The sequence below is a fragment of the Lissotriton helveticus genome, chromosome 3_1, assembly GCF_964261635.1.
Source record: "Lissotriton helveticus chromosome 3_1, aLisHel1.1, whole genome shotgun sequence".
NCBI classification, from domain to species: Eukaryota; Metazoa; Chordata; class Amphibia; order Caudata; family Salamandridae; genus Lissotriton; species Lissotriton helveticus.
In genome coordinates, this window is record NC_136061.1 from 243,978,631 (window position 1) to 243,998,758 (window position 20,128).

A 20,128-nucleotide genomic window follows, 5' to 3' on the forward strand; every position below is an offset into this window, starting at 1 on the left:
GCGGCCTGTAATGTGGGATCATTACGTTGGTTGTAATGAAAGCTTTTGTCGGACTGCCAGGGAGCTTGAGTAAGGAGGGAAGGTTTTGAAAGGATACTGGAATCGGTTGGTTGAAGGGTATGTCGTAAAAGAGTTATGAAGGAAGGATTATCTTGACCCAATATCAAGTCCTCTAGGAGGGAAGGAAGGGACCCCAAGCTTGGCTTTCAAGACCACACCATCTGGCAGGGGAATAGGTAAAGAGATAAGGGTATAGAGTTTCATGTCTCCATGGATGGATGGGTACTTCACTATCAATTGGTGGAAATGGAGAGGGCACTATGGAGTGACGGATCACTGATTGTTTACAACCGGAATCCAATAAGGTGCTAACCCTGGTTCCACCTATGAGGACACTTACAAAGAACTTGGTCCCATTTCTTCAGTCTACAGTACAGATTAGGGAACCCAGCCTATATCCATTGGTTCTTCTGGACTTTTCTTCTTGGGGCAGTTTCTAGCTATATGACCCCAGTCTCCACTCTCGAAACATTGGGGACCACTCATAGGTATAGGCTCAGGACGATTTTGTCTAATTTTCAGGGGTTCTGTATTGGGTTTGGTGGATTTCCGTTCTGGTTTGCTATTAGTTTGAGGGGGACGGGCAGATGTTTCTGTTTCCCAGGAAGAAGATCGCGGTTGTGCCCGGTAGAAAGAAGTGGCCATAGTAACTGCCTGTTTGGCCATCAAAGGTGTTTGTTGTCTTAACCATCGTTGAATGGGATATGGCAAAGCCTCTAGAAACTGTTCTAAATAAATAAGGAACAATGGGCCAGATGTAGGTAAATCTATTTTACCGACTCATAAATACCGAATTTTACCGATTCAGTATTTATGAATCGGTAAAATAGAAGTACCGAGATGTAGGTAAATCCAGATGTGGATTTACCGAATCTTTAAAAGTCGGTATTTACCGATTCGGTAAATACCGACCGGTAATGCCCCATTCATTCCTATGGGCTTTGAAGCCCATAGGAATGAATGGGGCCTTACCGGTCGGTATTTACCGAATCGGTAAATACCGATTTTGACAAGGGTGCAGGGGGTGTCACTTTGACACCCTCTAGCACCCCCAAAAAAGGTTCGGGGGCCATGTGGCAGGCATACCTGTGCTAAGGGCAGGTCTGCCTGTCATATGGCACAGGTGTGCATGCACACATGTGCATGCACACCTGAATCGGTATTTTACCATCAAATTGAATTTGATGGTAAAATACCGAATTTGTAGGTCTTGTGGGACTCAGAAGAGTCCCACCTACATCTCAATTTTACCGAATCTGTAAAAATACCGGTCGGTAAATTTACCGACCGGTATATTTACCGAATCGGTAAAATTACCGAAATGGCCTGTTGCTATCCCCCTACATCTTGAAAGCCAAATACCGGTCGGTAACGGCCGAAATCGGCCGTTAGCGACCGGTATTTGGCTACCTACATCTGGGCCATGATTTCCTCCTTTGAGTTTATTTGAGGCTTTAACCATTTATTGGCAGCAACCTTGAGTTTGAACCAGAGAGTCTTGGGATTGTCGGTAGCTGTTACTCGTTCCTTACTAAACCTAATCCTGTATGCTTCGGCATCCATACCGAGATGATCCAATATTACCCCTTTTATCTAGGGATAAGGAGTGTGTCCATCCACATTTGCCACCTGGTAGGCAGCTTGTGCCTCTTCGGTTAGGAGAGGTGCCAAAAAGAACGGCCATTTGGACTCTGGCCACCCTGATGCTCGGGCCGCTCTTTCAAAATTAAAAAAACATGCGTCACGGTCTTCACCAGCAACATATTTTTGTAATGACACATGGGGACCTGTCCCGGCACGGTTTGGAGTTGTGTGGCCAATTCCAATCGGTCATCCGCGACCTTTTGTAACCGTTCAGCCTGATTGGTCATAGTATCCTTAAACAGTTCTCTGTCGCATGGGCCATATTCATTTGCTTTTCTACAGCCCATTACAACTTCTCTTGGCTGCGGATGAGTTGTTGGATGAGATTTTCCATCCTGAAAGGGGAGGCAGACACTAAATCCCAATTCTGACACCACGTATCATATGGCGAAGGAGGAGACCAAGGATATGACACCGGAATAAGAAGACCACCAAGGATAGGACACCGGAATAAGAATAAGTTGTCCAAACTTTTATTTGTGGCCTTTTAACATGAGAAAGAAAAATAGTTCTAATCGTCTTTACTGAGTCTTTTCCTTCTCATGCTTCAAATTATGGGCTCCTTGATGAGAGGACTTCTTTCCTGGTGAGGGGAGGTCTCTCCGAGTAATGCCGTTGTCCAAATAATAAAAAAAAACACAAAAGAAGGATTGGTCAGGAGGGTGTTTCCTGTTCACTTAGCCACCAATTAGGGAAGGGAGTGAGGGAGCAAACACCCAAACTGCCACCGTGAGGTTCTTATATCCTATATGCGAGGTATATCCTATATGCGAGGATTAACTAGATGGGGCCTCCCTCTCCCTGACCGCCCCTCTATCCCACACGGTACCCAAACGGTCCTGTACCTTCTGGAGCAACTACCCGCCATGGCCGTGGCTGGATTGCAGGTGTTGCCGGAGAGGGTCCGGCTCCCTCTTTTCTCCACTCCTCACAGGCTCTGGGCTCTTCGCAGTCGTTTCTGCAACCGGGTGGGCGCTGATGTTACAAGCGGCAGCCATTCCAAATCCTGGCGTCACGTGGAAGGTTTCTGCTTTTGCCTTCGCTCTCCAGACTGTCGACAGCTCCGCTTCTCGGATCCGTGTAGAGACGCCGCCGTCCTTCCTCTTGGTGTCTTTGAAGGAGTCCGGATCAGCTGACCAAGTCACGTGATCCGTGGAAGGTGGAATCGCCGTCTTAAAGAACCAGCGTTCTTCTGGAAGTGCGAGAGGCTGGAAATATAGATGCAGACATAGTGACAGGTAAGGGGGCATGGGGTCTGCTAGTTGTTCGGCGTCACAAGATAGGTGGACAAGGGTCGCTGGTAACCCAGATTTCACTCGCCCCACCAGGACTGCCAGCGCCTCCTTAGTGCGTGGTGGTAGCATGGTTAGAGGGTGGGCAATCAGGGGGGTGTCGGGGAGGGACTTCTAGGACAGCTAAAGCTCGGGGTGCGATGAATTTCTGTCAGGAGATCTGATACTTTATTAGAGAAGGACTGGAATTTGTGACAGTCTTTTTGAGTAAAGGAGAGATTCTGCTCCTTGTTTTTCCTTAACTCGGTCAGGACTTTAAAGGTTTCTTTCTGGGGGTTACTTGCGGCAGAGATTCTGTCCTCATAGAATTCGGCTTTCCTGGATATGATTGCCTGTTTGTAGGTGGCTAATGACTTTGCATACGAGACCCGGGCACTGGGTTCGTACTCCTTTCGCCAAGCTCTCTCGCTCTGGCGCAAGGATCGTTTCAGTAGCCTGAGAGCATCGTTGAACCAGGGTGCACCTTTGCCCTTGTCCAGGATTCTCACCCTACTTGCAGGTGCTGTTGCTTCGATGGCGTTTTTGAGCTTTAGGGAGAGATTGAGGCTAACGGCATCGATGTCGCCCTCGGGTTGTGTAGGTGGATCGTGATTTTTTAGGATAGCTATCAAATCATCTGCTTTGATCTTAGTCCAGCTTCTTAAAACTTTCCACCCTAGTGGTGGATTTACCACTCGCCCTGGAAATGTGAGTCGAGCCTGCAATAAATGGTGCTCTGACCACGAGCAGGGGGAGATAGTGATGGGACTATCCATCGGGACAGTGGTCCAGATAAAGTCCAGGGTGTGACCTCTCTCATGTGTCGAGCCCACCACCCTCTGACAGAGTTTTAGCGATAACATGGCCTCTTCTAACTGCATAGCCTGACAGTCCTTAAGGGTTTTCTCCCAATGGAAATTAAAGTCTCCCATTACCACCAGTCCTTCATAGCGTGATCGAAGGTCATGGATTAATTCCAGGAAGGGTTCAACAAATCCCGGTGATGTGCGTGGGGGGGGGGGGTAGACTAGGAGTATCGCCAGACAGTCGGTGGGGGAACAGAACTTAACCCCTAATACATCCGCACCCGCCAGGCTTTCTGAGCAGATGGTTTCCGTTTTGAGGGAACGGTTATAAAGGAAGGCTACCCCTCCCCCCTTCATACTACCCGTCCTGTTTTTATGGATGGCCGCAAAGTTAGGTGGTAGTGATGCGACTAAATCTGGGGTGGAGGACTCTTCAAGCCCGGTTTCAGTGACCCCTAAAATATCTAGCTGACCTTCCTGAAGCAGCGAGAAGACCTCAAGGTTATGCTTTTGGAGAGAACGTGTATTGAGAAGTGCAAAGCTGCAGCTTTGTGGTGTTACCATTTTTTTCGGGATCGAGGTGACCTTGCATTTGATTGCGCTAGGTGGCGACTTTAGCAGCCCTTCACGCCGTAGCCCAGCGAATGTTTGATGGTTTAACTGCAGGTTGTCATGGTTCAGTGACAGGAGTTCTTGCCTGGAGTACGGGACGCGCTTGCTCCAGCCTAGCTTTTGAAGCCAGTGACTCCTCCCACCCACCACTCAGCCCTGCCGTGCAGCGGCTATCAGGTTAAGACCACTAGACCGAAGTTTTCTGGTGCCTTTCCACAGGTTCTTGCTGACAGAGAGTCAAAGAAGCTCGACCAGTCCGCTAAAAAGGTGTTTTCTTCGGCTAGCATGGCCCTTAAGTCAACTAATGCCACCTGTCTTTTGGGTCGCTATATCCATGCCCTAGAAAGTATTCATTTTGTCATCATTGTAGAGCAGAGGTTCAGTGTGTGACAAATAATTACTGGGAGACATTACTGAGCCTGCCCAGCGATGGTGGCTAGATTAATTATACAGTACTAGCATCACATCTTGAGTTTGTTTGGGACTCCAATTTGTGTGACCAGCTCACCAGTACCAGTATCAGTACCTTAAGAGCTTCTCAGCCATTTGGTAAAAACAAGAGTAAGCTGGTCGAGTAAGGACAACTTTCCTACATAGCCATTCCTGTAGTCTTGGTCCCTGCTCTTCGTCCGCTTTTAACACTCAACCAGCCACCCCTTTGATGACCTTTTTGACAAGTTGCGGCCTTACATGTTGGAATAAAACATGTAGACACTGCTTTTGGCTAGGGTTGTGGCACACTTAAGGAAAATTGAACTCATAAAGCCAGATGATCAGTCACAGAGGGCTAAAAAAAAATGTCATGGTAACTTTGTTCTTCTTGAGAACATTGCATAGTTTTTATAGATACCACATGCAATTGCCCATCAGTTCTGAAAGAGGGTGACCAAGTATAAAAAATAATGGAATCACTATCAACCCATTTCATAATTAAAAAATGCTTTTGAATGTGAAGTTCGTTATTTTAATGTATAGTTGGGTAATTGGCTTCATTCTTGATGGTCTCTGTATGTTAGAATATTAAGATCTCAGAAGGGAAGGAATATTTGTTGCAAACAGCCTCATCTATATGATTTATTATGATTTCCCAAATCACGTGATTGACTGAACTTCTAAAGAATTATTTTTAGATTTGATTTCATATAGATAATTTCTTAACTGAAATATCTTTGCACAAAAGGAACAAGATGGTGGAGTACTTGACTGATTGGGTCATGGGAACATCTAACCAAGCAGCAGATGAAGATGTAAAATGCTTGACAAGGTAAATGAAGTTTTGGAAAATAAAACCATGTTTCTTATTGTACATTTATTTTTCAGTATTTCTTTTTTATTTCTTCTTTATATTGACCTTGCATGAATGCTATGTATTCTGCGCTAAGCTTTTTTCTACATGCACCCTTCCTGTATTGTAAAATGTGACGTGTTTTTTTTTGTCTCTCGGTCTGCTTCTTTACAATGACGATGTTTCCTTACCAGGGCATTCTCTAATTTTTTCCGGTACTAACAAAAGCACTCATTATATACAGGTTTATAAACGTTTACCCTTGCTTTAATTTAACAGTGAATTTACATTTAAGAGCTATTACATTGAGATGAAAATATCAGTTTGATTTGATGCAGACGTGTGTGCATTAATCAAAATGTATTCTGTCGTTTATATAGATTAGAAAAGGTTTCACTGAGTTGGCATAGGCGTATCCTCTACATGGGGAACAGCCTTTACAACTCTGCCATTACAATGCAATACCAATACCACACATCCTTAACAGCACATTAGTCTGTACAATACATGTCTTTACCACACATTAACCTCATGCCTTTACAGTGAAAATGTAAGTATTCCGCAGGTAAGTGTAAAGCCTCTCTCTCTCTCTGTGTGTGTGTGTGTGTGTGTGTGTGTGTGTGTGTGTGTGTGTGTGCGTGTGCGTGTGCGTGTGTGTGTGTGTGTGTATATATATGTATATGTATATATATATATATATATATATATATATATATATATATATATATATATATATATATGTATATATGCTTAATACTCACCTGCTTAGCACTTACAATTGCGCCGTAAAGGCATGCGTGGTAGTCTTTTGTGACAAGGACATGCTTTGGAAAGACTTATGCATTGTTTAGACCGCTTTGTAAAGGGATGTGCAGTAATGGAATGCATGTTTACGTCATACAACCCCTCAACATTGCTCAGTTATGTAGTTTGATTCGGCACACCTCTTTTACCTCTCACTATAAGTATCAGTCTCGCAAGCTGCATGTCTCCCTTCTTTCATTTATCAGTAGCAACACTTCAGCTGTCCTTGGGGCTACTATTGTTTCAGATATCTCAAAGGCATGAATGCTTCTGTTCCTTTGAATTCTTGTTTATTCCTATTCCTCCAGGAGTAAGTTAAATATGTAGGATTTGTGATTATCACATTTTTTTTTAGCTCTTGAGAAAAGGTCCTACTTAAAATGCATCACACACACGTCTTGCTTTGAAAGAAATACAAATATATTTATATTACAAATAAAAGAAACACAGCCAAAGGTAGTATCAGGGGAAATACAGTATATAAAAAGACATATGCATGTTTTAGAATTAGTTATCAAGCATCCCTGACAAAAGTCTAGATGTGGCATATCTTGCCACGGAGTGGGATCTTCTAGAGACTCACCGTTGGCAGGTCTCTCGTGGTTTCATAATGATGTGCTTTGCTCTTATCCTTCCTACCCATTGAAATGATATATCTAAATTGAAGAAGAGCTAAACATTTTGCTTAGATTGCCTTGCATTGTTCTCTAAACAAACAAAAAAAAATTTGTCTTCATAGGCATCTTGCAAATTCCAACTTAGCATGTACACTTTTCACATTCCTGGAACATTTCCTAAATGGCCACACGAGGGCATGATGTTTGATGCCCCTGTTTTTGATTGGGAAGGTAGTCTTCCTGCAATATCCGGAACAGTAGCTTAACATGACAATAGAGGCATCCCTCTGTAGCAGCATTGCATCACCACCTTAGCAAAATTAAACATTTTGGGTTTTTCAAATTCATGTTTACAGACTTCAGGCCTGATTTAGAGTTTGGTGGACTGGGTTAATCCATCACAAATGTGACGGATATCCCGTCCGCCGTATTACGAGACTATTATATCATATTGCACTTGTAATATGGCGGAATACAGCGGACGGGATATCCGTCACGTTTGTGACTGAGTAACCCATCTGCCAAAGTATAAATCATGCCCAAAACATCCTGCTCCTTGAATGGCCCTTAGCTTTCGGGAAGCAAAAGCACACCAGTAGTATGTGAATATTTTTTGCTACTTGTCTCAGTCCTCGTCTAAATAGCCCATTGGTTTGCACAGGCAAATAAATCATTTAATGCATTAAGTCCCCTTGAATCTGGCATCAGAAAGGCTCAAGTTGTCGGCTTGATCATGCGTAGGGTGCCTCAGAACCAAGCATGACTCGCAAGTCAGGCAAAAAGCGTTCCTTGATACAACTGAAGGCCATTGGATATGGAGAGACCAAACTTTGTTGCTGAACACAAGAAACAAGACTGGTCTCGGTTGAGGCTGCCCTCGTCGATAGGTATTGGGTGAAGTTGAAAGAAAATTCCAAAGACAACTTGAGGGAGAAGCACAATAACCTCACCCGAAGCTCCTTGACATCCTGCCAGTGCTGCTCCATTGGAGATCATGCAGTTGGTGATCTTGGCACACGACCCATTGCCAACTTGGAGCCAATGTATCTCAAGTTCCCCGGGCTATAATTAACTCCAGTACAAGTTTCGGCTTCCTCTAGACTGCTTTTCAGTCTGGTCTCTAGTCGAATCTCTACTGGCCTCCTCAAAGTCGACCATTTCCACCTATACACTGTGCTTCCTTTCCTATGCCACTGGCCCTGCCTCCTTGTTCTTCTGGGGTTCTGGAAACAACGCTCCTGCCTCAGATCTGAAGGATGGAGGGCATTCTTAGGATGGATTTGGATGCCTTTCAAAGCCTCAAACTTTGCCACGTGATGAGCAAAAGCATGAGGAGGCAGATACGTCCATTCCAACTCAATATGCAGATGCGGCCTTTAATTTGGTTTGCAACACTTCTGGCTTGGATACCTTCCTGGAGTCCTCACTTGTTTAATCTTAAGGGTCTCTTTTTTTTGGTAGTTTGCAGGGAAGTTGCTACCCTCAGAAGATGCTCAGGCTAATCTAGTCACAGAAACTTAAAAACCTGGTTGTCAACCTTTGAGTCCTTTTTTCCTTGACTGAATTGGTGTTGGCAGCTTGGTCAAACCATCTTCATTTCTGGCTAGAAGTGAACTTATTATGAGGCATCGCAGGTCAGCACTAGGTGATCCAGAGTTTTTGATCTGACATCAAAAACAATATTCGACAACCATTTAAAGATCTGGGTTCTTCGGAGAGAAGGCTGATGCAGCCTTGGAGAAATGTAAATACAGAAGAAAGACAGCCAGCTCACTGGGGTTATTTTCCCCTCATCACAACTTCCATGAGCAATATAGACATTTCAGGGCATACTTAAGGGTCTCTCATATCACCAGTGGCAATCCTCTCAGCCTGTACAGAAACCCATGCATACTTGTTTCATGTTGGCAGAGATACAAGAGCGTCCAAAGGATGAGGCCAACTACAGCAGCAGTACTGCTTACCTTCCTCTTCACCAGTCTAGTTTACCCTATAATCGAATGTAGAGACCGGTAGGTGGTAGAATCCAACAATGCCTCCTTTATAGGCATTTCATTACATCAGACCAATGGGTACTTTAAATTACCCAAGTCGGTGATGATATTGCTCGCCAAAACGGTGGACTGCGTTGTTCCTCATGGTACTTCCTGGTTCCCTGATGAGCTGGGGACTATAATTGATTCTAGACTTCAGACTCTTGAATGCCTTCTTCAAGAAGAAGTTCAAATGATGACGTTTGCTCAGCTTTTGCAAACCGTTGATGGTGTGGACTGAATTCTGTTCTTGGACCTACTGGACTTTTATGTGCAAGTCCTGGAGTCCCATAGGAAGTACCCTCCACTTTAAGGTGGGGGCCAGACCTCTTCCTTTTTGCCGTACTTCCCTTTGGACTCATGTTGGCCCCTTGGCTCTTCACGGAGGTCAAGTTTGTGGTTGTGGCACATTTTTGCAGGTGAGTACACTCATTCCCGTACTACTGAGACTGGCTATCAAATATGGAATTGCTGGAGCTAGTCTGGACCACCTAAAGACAACCGTGTCATTGCTGTCCAGCCTGATGTTTACCATCAGCAAGCCCAAACCTTTTTCACCCTGTGCGGTTCACTTTGGGCTAGTGTCTTCAGACATAGTGCTTACTTTTAATGAGGCTCTGACAGAGGCATTGACAGCAACTGATGTTTAGCTGTACTCATTTCTGCCTGCGAGGCACCCTATACTGAGGCATCATAGGCCTGCTCCTGCGATCCAGCCTTTCTGACCAACCCAATTCCTGAGAGCTTCCACCAGCAAGGTCAGCCCTAATGGTTTTCCTACCACCCCCTCATACAGGGAATCTAAACACATGCATTGGAAAGAGGATTCTCCGTTTCCAGTTTGGAGTGTTGTTTCTGTTAGGGTGACGTACTTGCACCCTCTTGGGTATGGCCAGTGAAATTTTGTCCGCCATTCCAGAGGAATTCAGGAATGCATTTGTGCAAACCTACTATGACAGACAGGATGTGGATAAATATGCCTTGAGAACTGGTCTAGGCAAGGCCAACTGTTTAGAGCATGCAGTGGGTATCATTGTAGTGATCAAATGTCCTGCATCGATGTGAACCACATGAATTTCTGTTGGTGTGCAGACATCCCTTATGGATGTGCCATTTGATAGCACCAGCCTTTTTGGAGATAAAGCTAATTCTGCCTTGGAGCTCTTCATACACAGCAGAGCCTCATCCCACTCCTTGGGTTTACTGTCTCCAGCTTGTCATTTTCCCCAAAAATATAGAATGTTCGGAGGATACTCTTGGGCCTCTCTTATCCCTAAAGGGAGTTCTCTGAGCCCCTGTAACAGTCTGTAGAGTCCTTTCGTGATACCAGCGGAGGTGGTTGTGGCAGAGACTGTGACCACCGCCAAGGACTGCAGTCCTCTCTGTAGCATGCCACGACTTTAGCCACGCCACTTTGATTTCTCCTCCTGTGGTCATGGGCAGCCGATTGGGTGCAGAGTACCATTTTATCTGTCTGGCTGACATTGGATTACCCCAGGCCAATGGGTTCTGCAGGTGCTAGGCACTCCGCCATTCACGAGTGCTTGAGCGGGTGTGGTTGGGCTCTGGACCGGGAGTACTCCGCCCGCCCCAAGTGTGGGATCGACTACGGCTTGGGCGTATCAGCCGGAATTGGCCGCCCGGTAACAGCGGTGAGTGGCGAGGCTTATTTGCGGTTAGGTCTGGTCAGCAGCCTTCTGTTGCCGTGCTGTGAGACCAAAGCGTTTGCTGCACGGAGCCCTTTGACGTGATTCAGCCCATCACGAGCATTGTATCAAAGTGCCGTATTTTTTTTAACAGCCGCTTGTTCCACACCGAGAGCTTGAGCGGCTTGGATTACTCCCAGCTTTTGCTAGGCTTTATAGATCATGAAGCATTTTCACGTTATGTGACTGAATATCAGTCACTCAAGGGATCTGACGCCGGTTCACCAACACAGGCTCCCACTCCCCCTTACAGAGTCCTGCAGCGATTTGATGAGGACTTTATTAGGATACTCATTTTTTTGAATCGTCTGGCTACAGCTGTCCAGATACATGCAAAATGGCGGCCGCATCTATTTTCCTGATCAATTAATGAAGGGTTTGCTCTCAGCCTGTTGTTTTAGGCCAGAATAGACATTGTTTTCCCCAGAAGCAGACCACAGAGAAAGTGGAGAAGGACAAAGCATACATATCATCTACAGAAACTGAAATAGGACTATTACCCTATTGGCCCAGCAAATCGAAAGGACTTCCCTCTATGGCTCTAACATCCACTACGAATGGGGCGGCCATCTTGGACTTTCTCCTTCACACTGGACTAGCTCTAGAAGTCGCTATCTAACACCTCTGTTTTTCCTCTCCTCATGCACACAGGCGAGAATTTCAATTTTGATCCAGTCCTTCATCTTTTACACTCCGTCAGCAGGCATTTGCCTCCTAAATCGGACTCATCTGTTATTCCACACTTCCCATCAACCCTTAATCGACACAAACACCCCTGTTGTCTCAACTCCTCCTCCCCATCTCAAGCCTACCCTCTACCTTCACAAGCACATACCCCCCACAGCATAGGTCCCCTGCATTTGTTCCAATTCCACACCCACGCATAATGCCCCATACCACTCTATCCGCGCCAACAAGCGCTGACCCTACTATGGAACGCACAGGCTTACATACCTACACCATAAACTACCCCCCACCCCACCCTCTCAAAAAAAGCAACCAAACGCTTTAAACACACTCAGACCACTACTTCTCAACTAACAATTAACTACTAACCAAACTTGCATTAAGCCACCTGCATCCTTCCCTGCCTCATTCTCTACTTATTCACTCCCACCCCTAACCCCTCAGTCGCTTATCATAAAGCAATTACCACTTTACTAGAACCAACCCCAGCTCTCCCCATGCCCAAACCCTTGCCACTACCATAGTTGCCCCATCACTATCAGTTACATTTCCCTCCCCCACCCAAGCCCATCACCCCTCACAACACTGACCCCCTTAAGAGCCACACTCACACCACCACCATAACTCTCCATTACCCTCCTTCATATTCCCCTCTCCCTCCCAAGCCCTTCACCCCCACACAGCACAGACCCCCGTAAGAGCCACATACACACATCTAGCCCCATAGTGCCATAGCACATATTAGCAGTGCCTGCCCCATCAAGGAACTCACAGGCACACATACCTACACCATCATCTACCCCCCAACTTTTCTCGAAAAGCATCCAAACGCTTTAAACACAACCTGATAAAACTACACCCGAAACCCCATCTCTGACCCCTACTTCTCATCAAACAAAGGTCATATAACCATGGACATCATCTTTTCCACTAAACGAAGAGCACAATGGAGGAAAGCTTTTATGGCTATATTCATGAACTCTTCCACCAGGAAAACCGCGCACGGTCTCATTATCTCTATCTCCCCCTCCCAAATTTTCAGAGCGACAGCAACCATTACCATCTATAATAACGGAACCATTCTCATGCAATCAACAAACCACAGCCTAAACCTGATGGACAGCATCTTCCCCATTATAAAAGAACAAGTAACAAAACCCCAGACAACCCCCACCACCAGCACGCAACCTATCACCCCGTCCAATCCTACCTCTAAACACGTTCCTCTGCAAGCCCGACCATTACTCGCATCCGAGCTCTAAGCTACACCCACTGCCTGATTGATTAACACACTAGACAACCCCCTTCCCACTGCTTCAGTACTTACACCCACTACAGACACACACACCACCTCATCGTTACCACGACCACCAGCTACAACTAAGTTCCCCCCCAAGAGATTCCCCATAAGACACTCACCTCTCAACACAGCACCAGCATATTCTCCCGGAACAAATACAGCATTCTCTCCTGAAACTAACAGATCCCCCTCCCCCATTGCCGCCCACGCTACTTCCACCCAGACTACTCCCTCCACCAACACACATCACATCACTTCACCAAACCCTCCCACCAACCACGTTCCTCTATTACACCGATCATTATTCACATTGGAGACACATGCCACTACCACGCCGCCTGACCCACACATAATGCATTCACCCCGCACGACTGAGGCAGAATACGCACCCCCAACAGATATTGAATCCCCTCAGTTTACGTTCACAGCTCCCCCCCCTTGTTAACATCATCCTTTTCATAACCAACACTTCTGCTACCTAATCCTTGCTGCACACTGATACTCCTAGCATGTGCATCCCAGCCCACCCCCCTAGTTCAGGGGTTGGAACATAATGGGACACTCCATTACCAAATAGAAGACACGCCGCCCTCTGATCACACATTGGACCCAAGTACACTTCCCACAACCCAGCCATCCACAACTCATCCATCCACATCCATAAAACACCCTCCAACTTTACTCATACCTGCACCAGACCCCAGACTTGACCAGACCACAACACAGCCACCCACATCCATAACATAGCCACCAACCCCACTCATAAGCGCACCGGACCCCAGACTTGATGAGATCATGATCTCATTACATCAAATCAAAAAAGAACTTCAAGCATTTAAAGTTGATATCGAGACAACCGTGGTTCACCAGAGCTACAAGACAGTCTAAATCTAGCTGGCACCTGAACCTCCTAACAGTCACTTCGAAACTTACTCTACCCAGCTGGAAATCAGTTCCCTCCCATAATAAATCAAGCTGCCCAATCCGTAGCACCAATCCGCTTTCGGAGAGCGATCTACTTTCTCTACTACACTCATATGAACCCTCTCACTCCCACTTCAATAACTATCCCAACTATCCCCCCCAACCCTCACAGGACCACTAAACACAACACTAGAGGCATCACTGACAACAACCTAAGAAGAGTCCCCCTCATTCAGGAACCTACTTCATCCCTCATCACGCCCGTCTTAAATGCATACTCCTAAATTGTTGATCAGTCTCTAGACACGCAGCATACATAGCTGACCTCATTCTCACACAAGAACCTGACCTGATAATGTTAACCTAAACTTGGCTAAAGGAATCCTCCACACCATTCATTGATATACTAGTACCCCGAGACTATGACATCATCAGACTGGACAGAATTGATAACACACAGGGAGGTATCGCCTGTATACACTGTAGCAATATCTCAGTAAACAGATCCATATCCCCTTCTTCCGAATACATATGCCTAGACATCACCAGTAATGGCAAACCATTATGCTCTTTACACACCATCTATCATCCACCAGGTGACAACCTCGCCTTCATCGAACACTTCATGGATATGGTCTCATCGAACACCGTGCGTCAAAATACCCAAATATTCCTTGGAGACTTCAATCTCCACTGGAACGACCACAATGATGCAGTGGTCAATAGTCTCAAAAACTTCCTCGAAGACCTAGACCTCACCCAAATTAGCCCTACATACGATAAAGATTCAATCCTGGATATAATAATCTCTAAAAGAGATTCCATTCTGCTAGAGTCGATCCAACCCTGTGACTGGTCAGACCATCATTTCATCACCTTCTTTATCAAGGAAATAGTCAAACTGTTCCATCCACAAGACCAAAAGTATGGAAAAGAGACCTGAAAAAAATCAATCCTAACATATTACCAGTTTCCAGCTACAATCTACTTCTGCCCCCTGCAGGGACTTCCGAAGTCCATGATCTCACCAATCACTACCTTAATTCCATGAACTCGATAATAAATGAGGTAGCCCCCCTTCAACTAAAGAGTCTCCATAAAAGATTCTAAGCCCTGGTACAATGGAATACTCAACGAGGATAGACCATCTCTCAGAACTTCTGAACGCACATGGAGATCAGTTCCATCCGCCAATCACCTCAAGATTCTAAGGAAAAAGAGAAATGCATATTACAGAAAGATAAAGCGCACTAAAGCAAACTTCTTCAGCTACCAACTAGACCAAGCAAAAAATCGTCCCCAAAAACTTTTTGAATTAATCAAAACCCAATCTAAGGATGCACCTCAATGTCCGCAAGACATAGCTTCCCCGCAACCCATCTGTGAAGAATTTTCTGCCTTCTTTACTCAGAAGACTGACAACATCAAGAAGGACCTCCTCAATGATCTAATCCTACACTCCGGACCCCGTATGAAAACCTCCCCATCACTTCCAATTGCGCCACACCAAATCCCATCAACGTTTGACCTAAAAAATGACGCAGCTTGGTCATCCTTGGCTACGTACACTGAAGAAGCTATACGTAAAATACTTAGTGCCCTGAATCCTGCCAAGCACTTCACCGATCCGCTCCCCGTAAATGCTGTTAAAGACTTAAATCCACTGCGTCTGCCTCTCTGGACCAAGATCATAAACCGCTCACTACAACAAGGTTGCATCCCGGACACCCTTAAAGCCGGACAGGTATCACACGTTCTAAAGAAACCCACGGCCGGCCCTACGACCTAAACAACTATCGCCCTATTTCCAATATTCCTACCTTGGCCACACTATTGGAAAAATGTGTACACCTCCAGCTGATAAGACATATTGATCACTTTGACCTTCTTAACAAATACCAATCAGGTTTCCATGCAGGTCACAGCACTGACTCAGCCATGACACACATTATTGACGACGCACTATAAATCCTTGATCAGAATGGAACCTGCCTACTCATCCTGCTAGACCTCTCCTTAGCATTTGATATTGTCAAACACGAGAACCTGATAGATCTTTTGAAACACAGAATGGGATTATCAGGGTCAATGCTAAACTGGTTTACCTAAGTTCTCCTAATCCGGACACAACAATTCAAAGTCAACAACTCCCTGTCCAAACCAGTCCTATAACTTTGGGAGTCCTGCAAGCGTCTTCACTATCCCCAACATTGTTTAATCTTTTCATGGAACCACTCACCGAAATTCTACACGCGTCTAACGTGCAATATCACATGTACGCTGATGAGACACAACTATACCTTAAGATCCACACCTTAGAAGACATCAAATTGCTTAACACAACTCTGGGGAATACCCAGACATGGCTAACAGAAAACCATCTCAAATTGAGTGCCCTAAAACCCGAATTCCTCCTAATAGCTCCACCTGCCCAAGTCCCCATAAAGCAAGACTGGATCAAACATCTTATGGCACTCAACGTTCAACCAACCATCGTGGATTCAGCGAAATCACTGGGAATAACTCTCGACAGTAACCTCAATATGCAAAAACACATCAGCAACAAAAGGGAGCTAACTTCCAGATAAACCCACTGAGGAAGCTGAAACCCTTCCTGCCTGTCAATGACTTCAAGCTGGCAGTATAAGCTCTAGTTATCCTTAGAGTGGAGAACGGAAGTGTCTCTCTTTGTGGCCTGCCCAAAGCTACAACGGCACCTCTAAGAGCTTCAATCAGTTCTGCAGCGAGACTCATCACTGGTTCTAAAAGAAGTTCCCACATCTCCCCGGACCTAAAATCCTTGAATTGGCTACCTCTGGAAGCCAGAATTCATTCAAAAATAGCGTGTATGATGCATAAAACCATCCATCACAAGGCACCCAGCTATCTGGCACAGAATCTGACGATCTCTGGTGGGATCAGATCTTCAAGAAGTGAGTTAAACCTACTACTGAAACCGCAAAGATTAAACAAGAAGAAAACATATAACCCAACCTTTTCAGGGATGGCGCCCAGAATCTGGAATGCCTTACCCCCCAGAAACCAGACTTAACTCCTCTACTGCATCTTTCAAAAAGAAAGTAAAATAGTTTCTCATGGCCAAATTCACCTGAGCTAAAGAAATTTCGAGACCAAATGTACCCTCGCTACTAACCCTTATGATGACAAGGGAACATCTAGGCAACCTAGACATTATATCTACCCTTTACCTGACTCACCAGGATAATTTTGTGTTGTGCCTTACTACATTGTTTTTACAAGATGTTATGTATACGTGCTTTGACTTGCATTTAACTGATGTATAAAGAACTTTACTAACTGTAATGCGCTCGGATATCCGCAAGGGTCTTGTTCGCACTCTATAAAAACTTTCAAAATAAATAAGATGTTGACTCTGGCCCAGGTCCTCTGCTCTGGTTCCGGGAGTCTGAATGGTGTCCTTGGACTAACACTTGAACTTGTGCCAGAAGAGGTTGCAGCCCATCTTCGCAGGTTGGAGATTTCTGTACTTTAATTCGTTATTAAAAGCAAGCTTGCGTGCGGTGCGACCCTTGACGCAGTTCTAGGCAGGTCACTCCCACGGCACGCAGCTCCACCTGACTGCGCCCGTACTCCTGTGCCCAGCTGCTGCCGAGTGCTAAGTTCGAAGCCCGCCTCCACCCGCAGGCTACCACCTGCGCCTCATCCCTGGTGGCCAGTGGTAGGCCGTAGGTTTGCCTTTCAGTAATTACATTGTATTCTGTATTTTGTTTACTTTTCTGTGACCGTTTTTCTCCCTCCTGTTATTTCTGTGCCCGTCTGCCTTTCTGTAATTGTATTGCATTTTGTATTTTTCTTACTTGCTCTGTGACCGTTCTTATCTCTGCTATTTCTTGGCCTTTTGCCCTCTGCTTCCTTTCCAGCCGTTCTCCCCACCGCTGCACCCCCTGCGGCCCTGCCCCCAAGCTCGCCGTAGTTTGCCTTTCTGTAACTTTAGTGTATTTGTATTTTGTTTATTTTTTCTATGACCGTTTTTCCCTCCTGTTATTTCTTGCCCCTATGCCTTGTTTTCCCTTCGCCATCGCTTCCTCCCGTTCTTCCCGCCGCTGCGTCCCTGCCCCCTGCTCGCCCATTCGTCACCCCCCCCCCCTCCCAGCTGCTCTGCCCCTCACCTCCCCTTGTTACGGTGGCCGCTGTGCGCAGCGTGCGCGCCTAAGGGAAGCCCGTCTGCGCCTGGACCGCGCCCAGCACCAGAACCCCAGTACCCTGCGAACGCGACACCGCCCAACCCACCGCCCGACCCGCTACGATGTCAGCACCCTCCACGCACTCTACTCCGGACGAGAACACACCTGCTACCGGAAGCGCACCCAAGGACCCTTCACCTGCCGGAACTGCAGCTTCACCAGCATCCGCCCCGCCAAACCTTTGCCCAGGAAAGAACCCAACTACCTCCGATGCATCCTCCTCAACACCGCTCTGCCCGCAAACACGCCATTGAACTCTGGAACCTTCTCGACTCAACCTCCCAGATGTTGCCTACCTGACGGAGACCTGGCTGAACCCCGCCTCAGCACCCGACATCGCCATAGCCATCCCAGAAGGCTACGAGATCACCTGCAGGGATCGCACCAACGAAGTAGGAGGAGGAATCGCCATCGTCCACAAGAACACCCTCAGAGTCTCGAGCAACACCAACTACATCCTCCTCGGGGACCTGAACTTCCACCTCGAGAACAACAACACCAACTCCACCACCCTAATCTACAACCTCGCCAACCTCTGACAGCTCATGACAACACCCACCCACGCCGCCGGCCACATGCTTTACCCCATCTTCTCTGAAAGCTCCCACGTCTCCTTCAACCACACCACCGAACTCCACTGAATCAACCATCACTGCATCCACTTCGCCATCAGGAAGCCCACCACGCACTACCCCACCCAACAGATGCCTCGCCGTTGCTGGAGCAAAGTCACTGAAGACAAGCTAACAACCACCCTCGCCCAGAGCCCACCCACCAACCCCACCAACCCCGACACCGCCGCCCACAACTTCCGACAGTGGATCGACGACTGCGCCAACACCCTCGCCCCGCTCAATAAACCCTCCAACAGCCACTCCAGCAAGAAAGCCACCTGGTTCACCGAAAACCTCCAGTCTTCCATGACGAAAACTGAAGAAGAACTGGATCCACGAACAAACACCAGACAGCTACGCCACACGTAGACACCATCACCTCATCAGATCCGCCAAAAGGGCCTCACTCAAAAACCGCCTAGATAACAACACACACAACAGCAAAGAGCTGTTCCACATCATGATGGAACTCTCCAACCCCAACGACATTCCCCCTTCGCAAGACCTGTGCAACTTGCTGGCCACCTTCTTCCACCGCAAGATCGCCGACATCCACGACCACTTCAACGGCACAACCGCCCCGACAACCACTGAGACCTCTGCCTCCATGACCACCAACCGCTTGCTTTCCTGGACCAACATCAACAACGAGGACACCAGCAAAATTATGAACACCATCCACTCCGGATCACCATTAGACCCATGCTCACACCACATCTTCAACAAAGCCAGCACAGCCATCGCACCCCATCTCCGGAAAGTAATCAACATCTCCTTCAAGACAGCAACCTTCCCGGAAAGCTGGAAGCAAGCCGACCTCAAGAACTTCTGGCCTTTCTCCCGGCTCATGTTCCCCACGAAGGTCTTCGAGAAAACCGTCAACAAACAACTGATCCGCTACCTCGAGGAGATCTGCATCCTGGTCCCGTCCCACTCTGGGTTCCGCACCAACCACAGCACCGAAACCGCCATCATCGCCGCAACCAATGACATCAGGACCCTCTAGACAACAGAGAAACAGCGGCCCTCATCCTCCTGGACCTGTCAGCCGCCTTCTACACGGTTTGCCACAGCACACTATGAACACGCCTACATGACGCCGGGATCTAAGAGAAGGCCCTGGACTGGACCACATCCTTCCTCTCTGGCAGAACACAGAGCGTCCGCCTCCTCCCCTTCTGCTCCATTGCCACCGAGATCATCTGCGCCGTACCCCAGGGCTCACCCTTCAGCCCAACGCTGTTCAACATCTACATGGCACCTGTCGCCCACCTGCACGACCTCAACATCCTCTCCTACGTTGATGACACCCAGCTGATCCTCTCCCTCACCAAGGACCCTCACACCGCCAAAACCAACCTCCACGAAGGAATGAAGGCCGTCGCCGAATGGATGAGGAAGTGCCGACTGAAGCTGAACTCGGACAAGACGGAGATCCTCATCCTCGTTTCGCCCCTTCGACCTGGGACGACTCCTGGTGTCCGACAACACTGGAAACAGCTCCAACACCTGCCGACCGTTTCACGCAACCAAGGGTTC

The 20,128-nt window shown here is 47.0% G+C and overlaps 1 protein-coding gene across 8 annotated transcripts in view; it reads left to right on the forward strand.

Annotated features, from left to right (window-relative positions):
• NF1 (neurofibromin 1) overlaps positions 1-20,128 on the forward strand; it is a 2,143,703-nt gene that overhangs the window by 992,393 nt on the left and 1,131,182 nt on the right. For all 8 annotated transcript variants that reach the window (XM_078679713.1, XM_078679719.1, XM_078679717.1 and 5 more), the window contains exon 23: positions 5,574-5,657. In XM_078679713.1, coding sequence (XP_078535839.1) covers positions 5,574-5,657 — 84 coding nt within the window. The remainder of the gene's footprint in view (positions 1-5,573; positions 5,658-20,128) is intronic.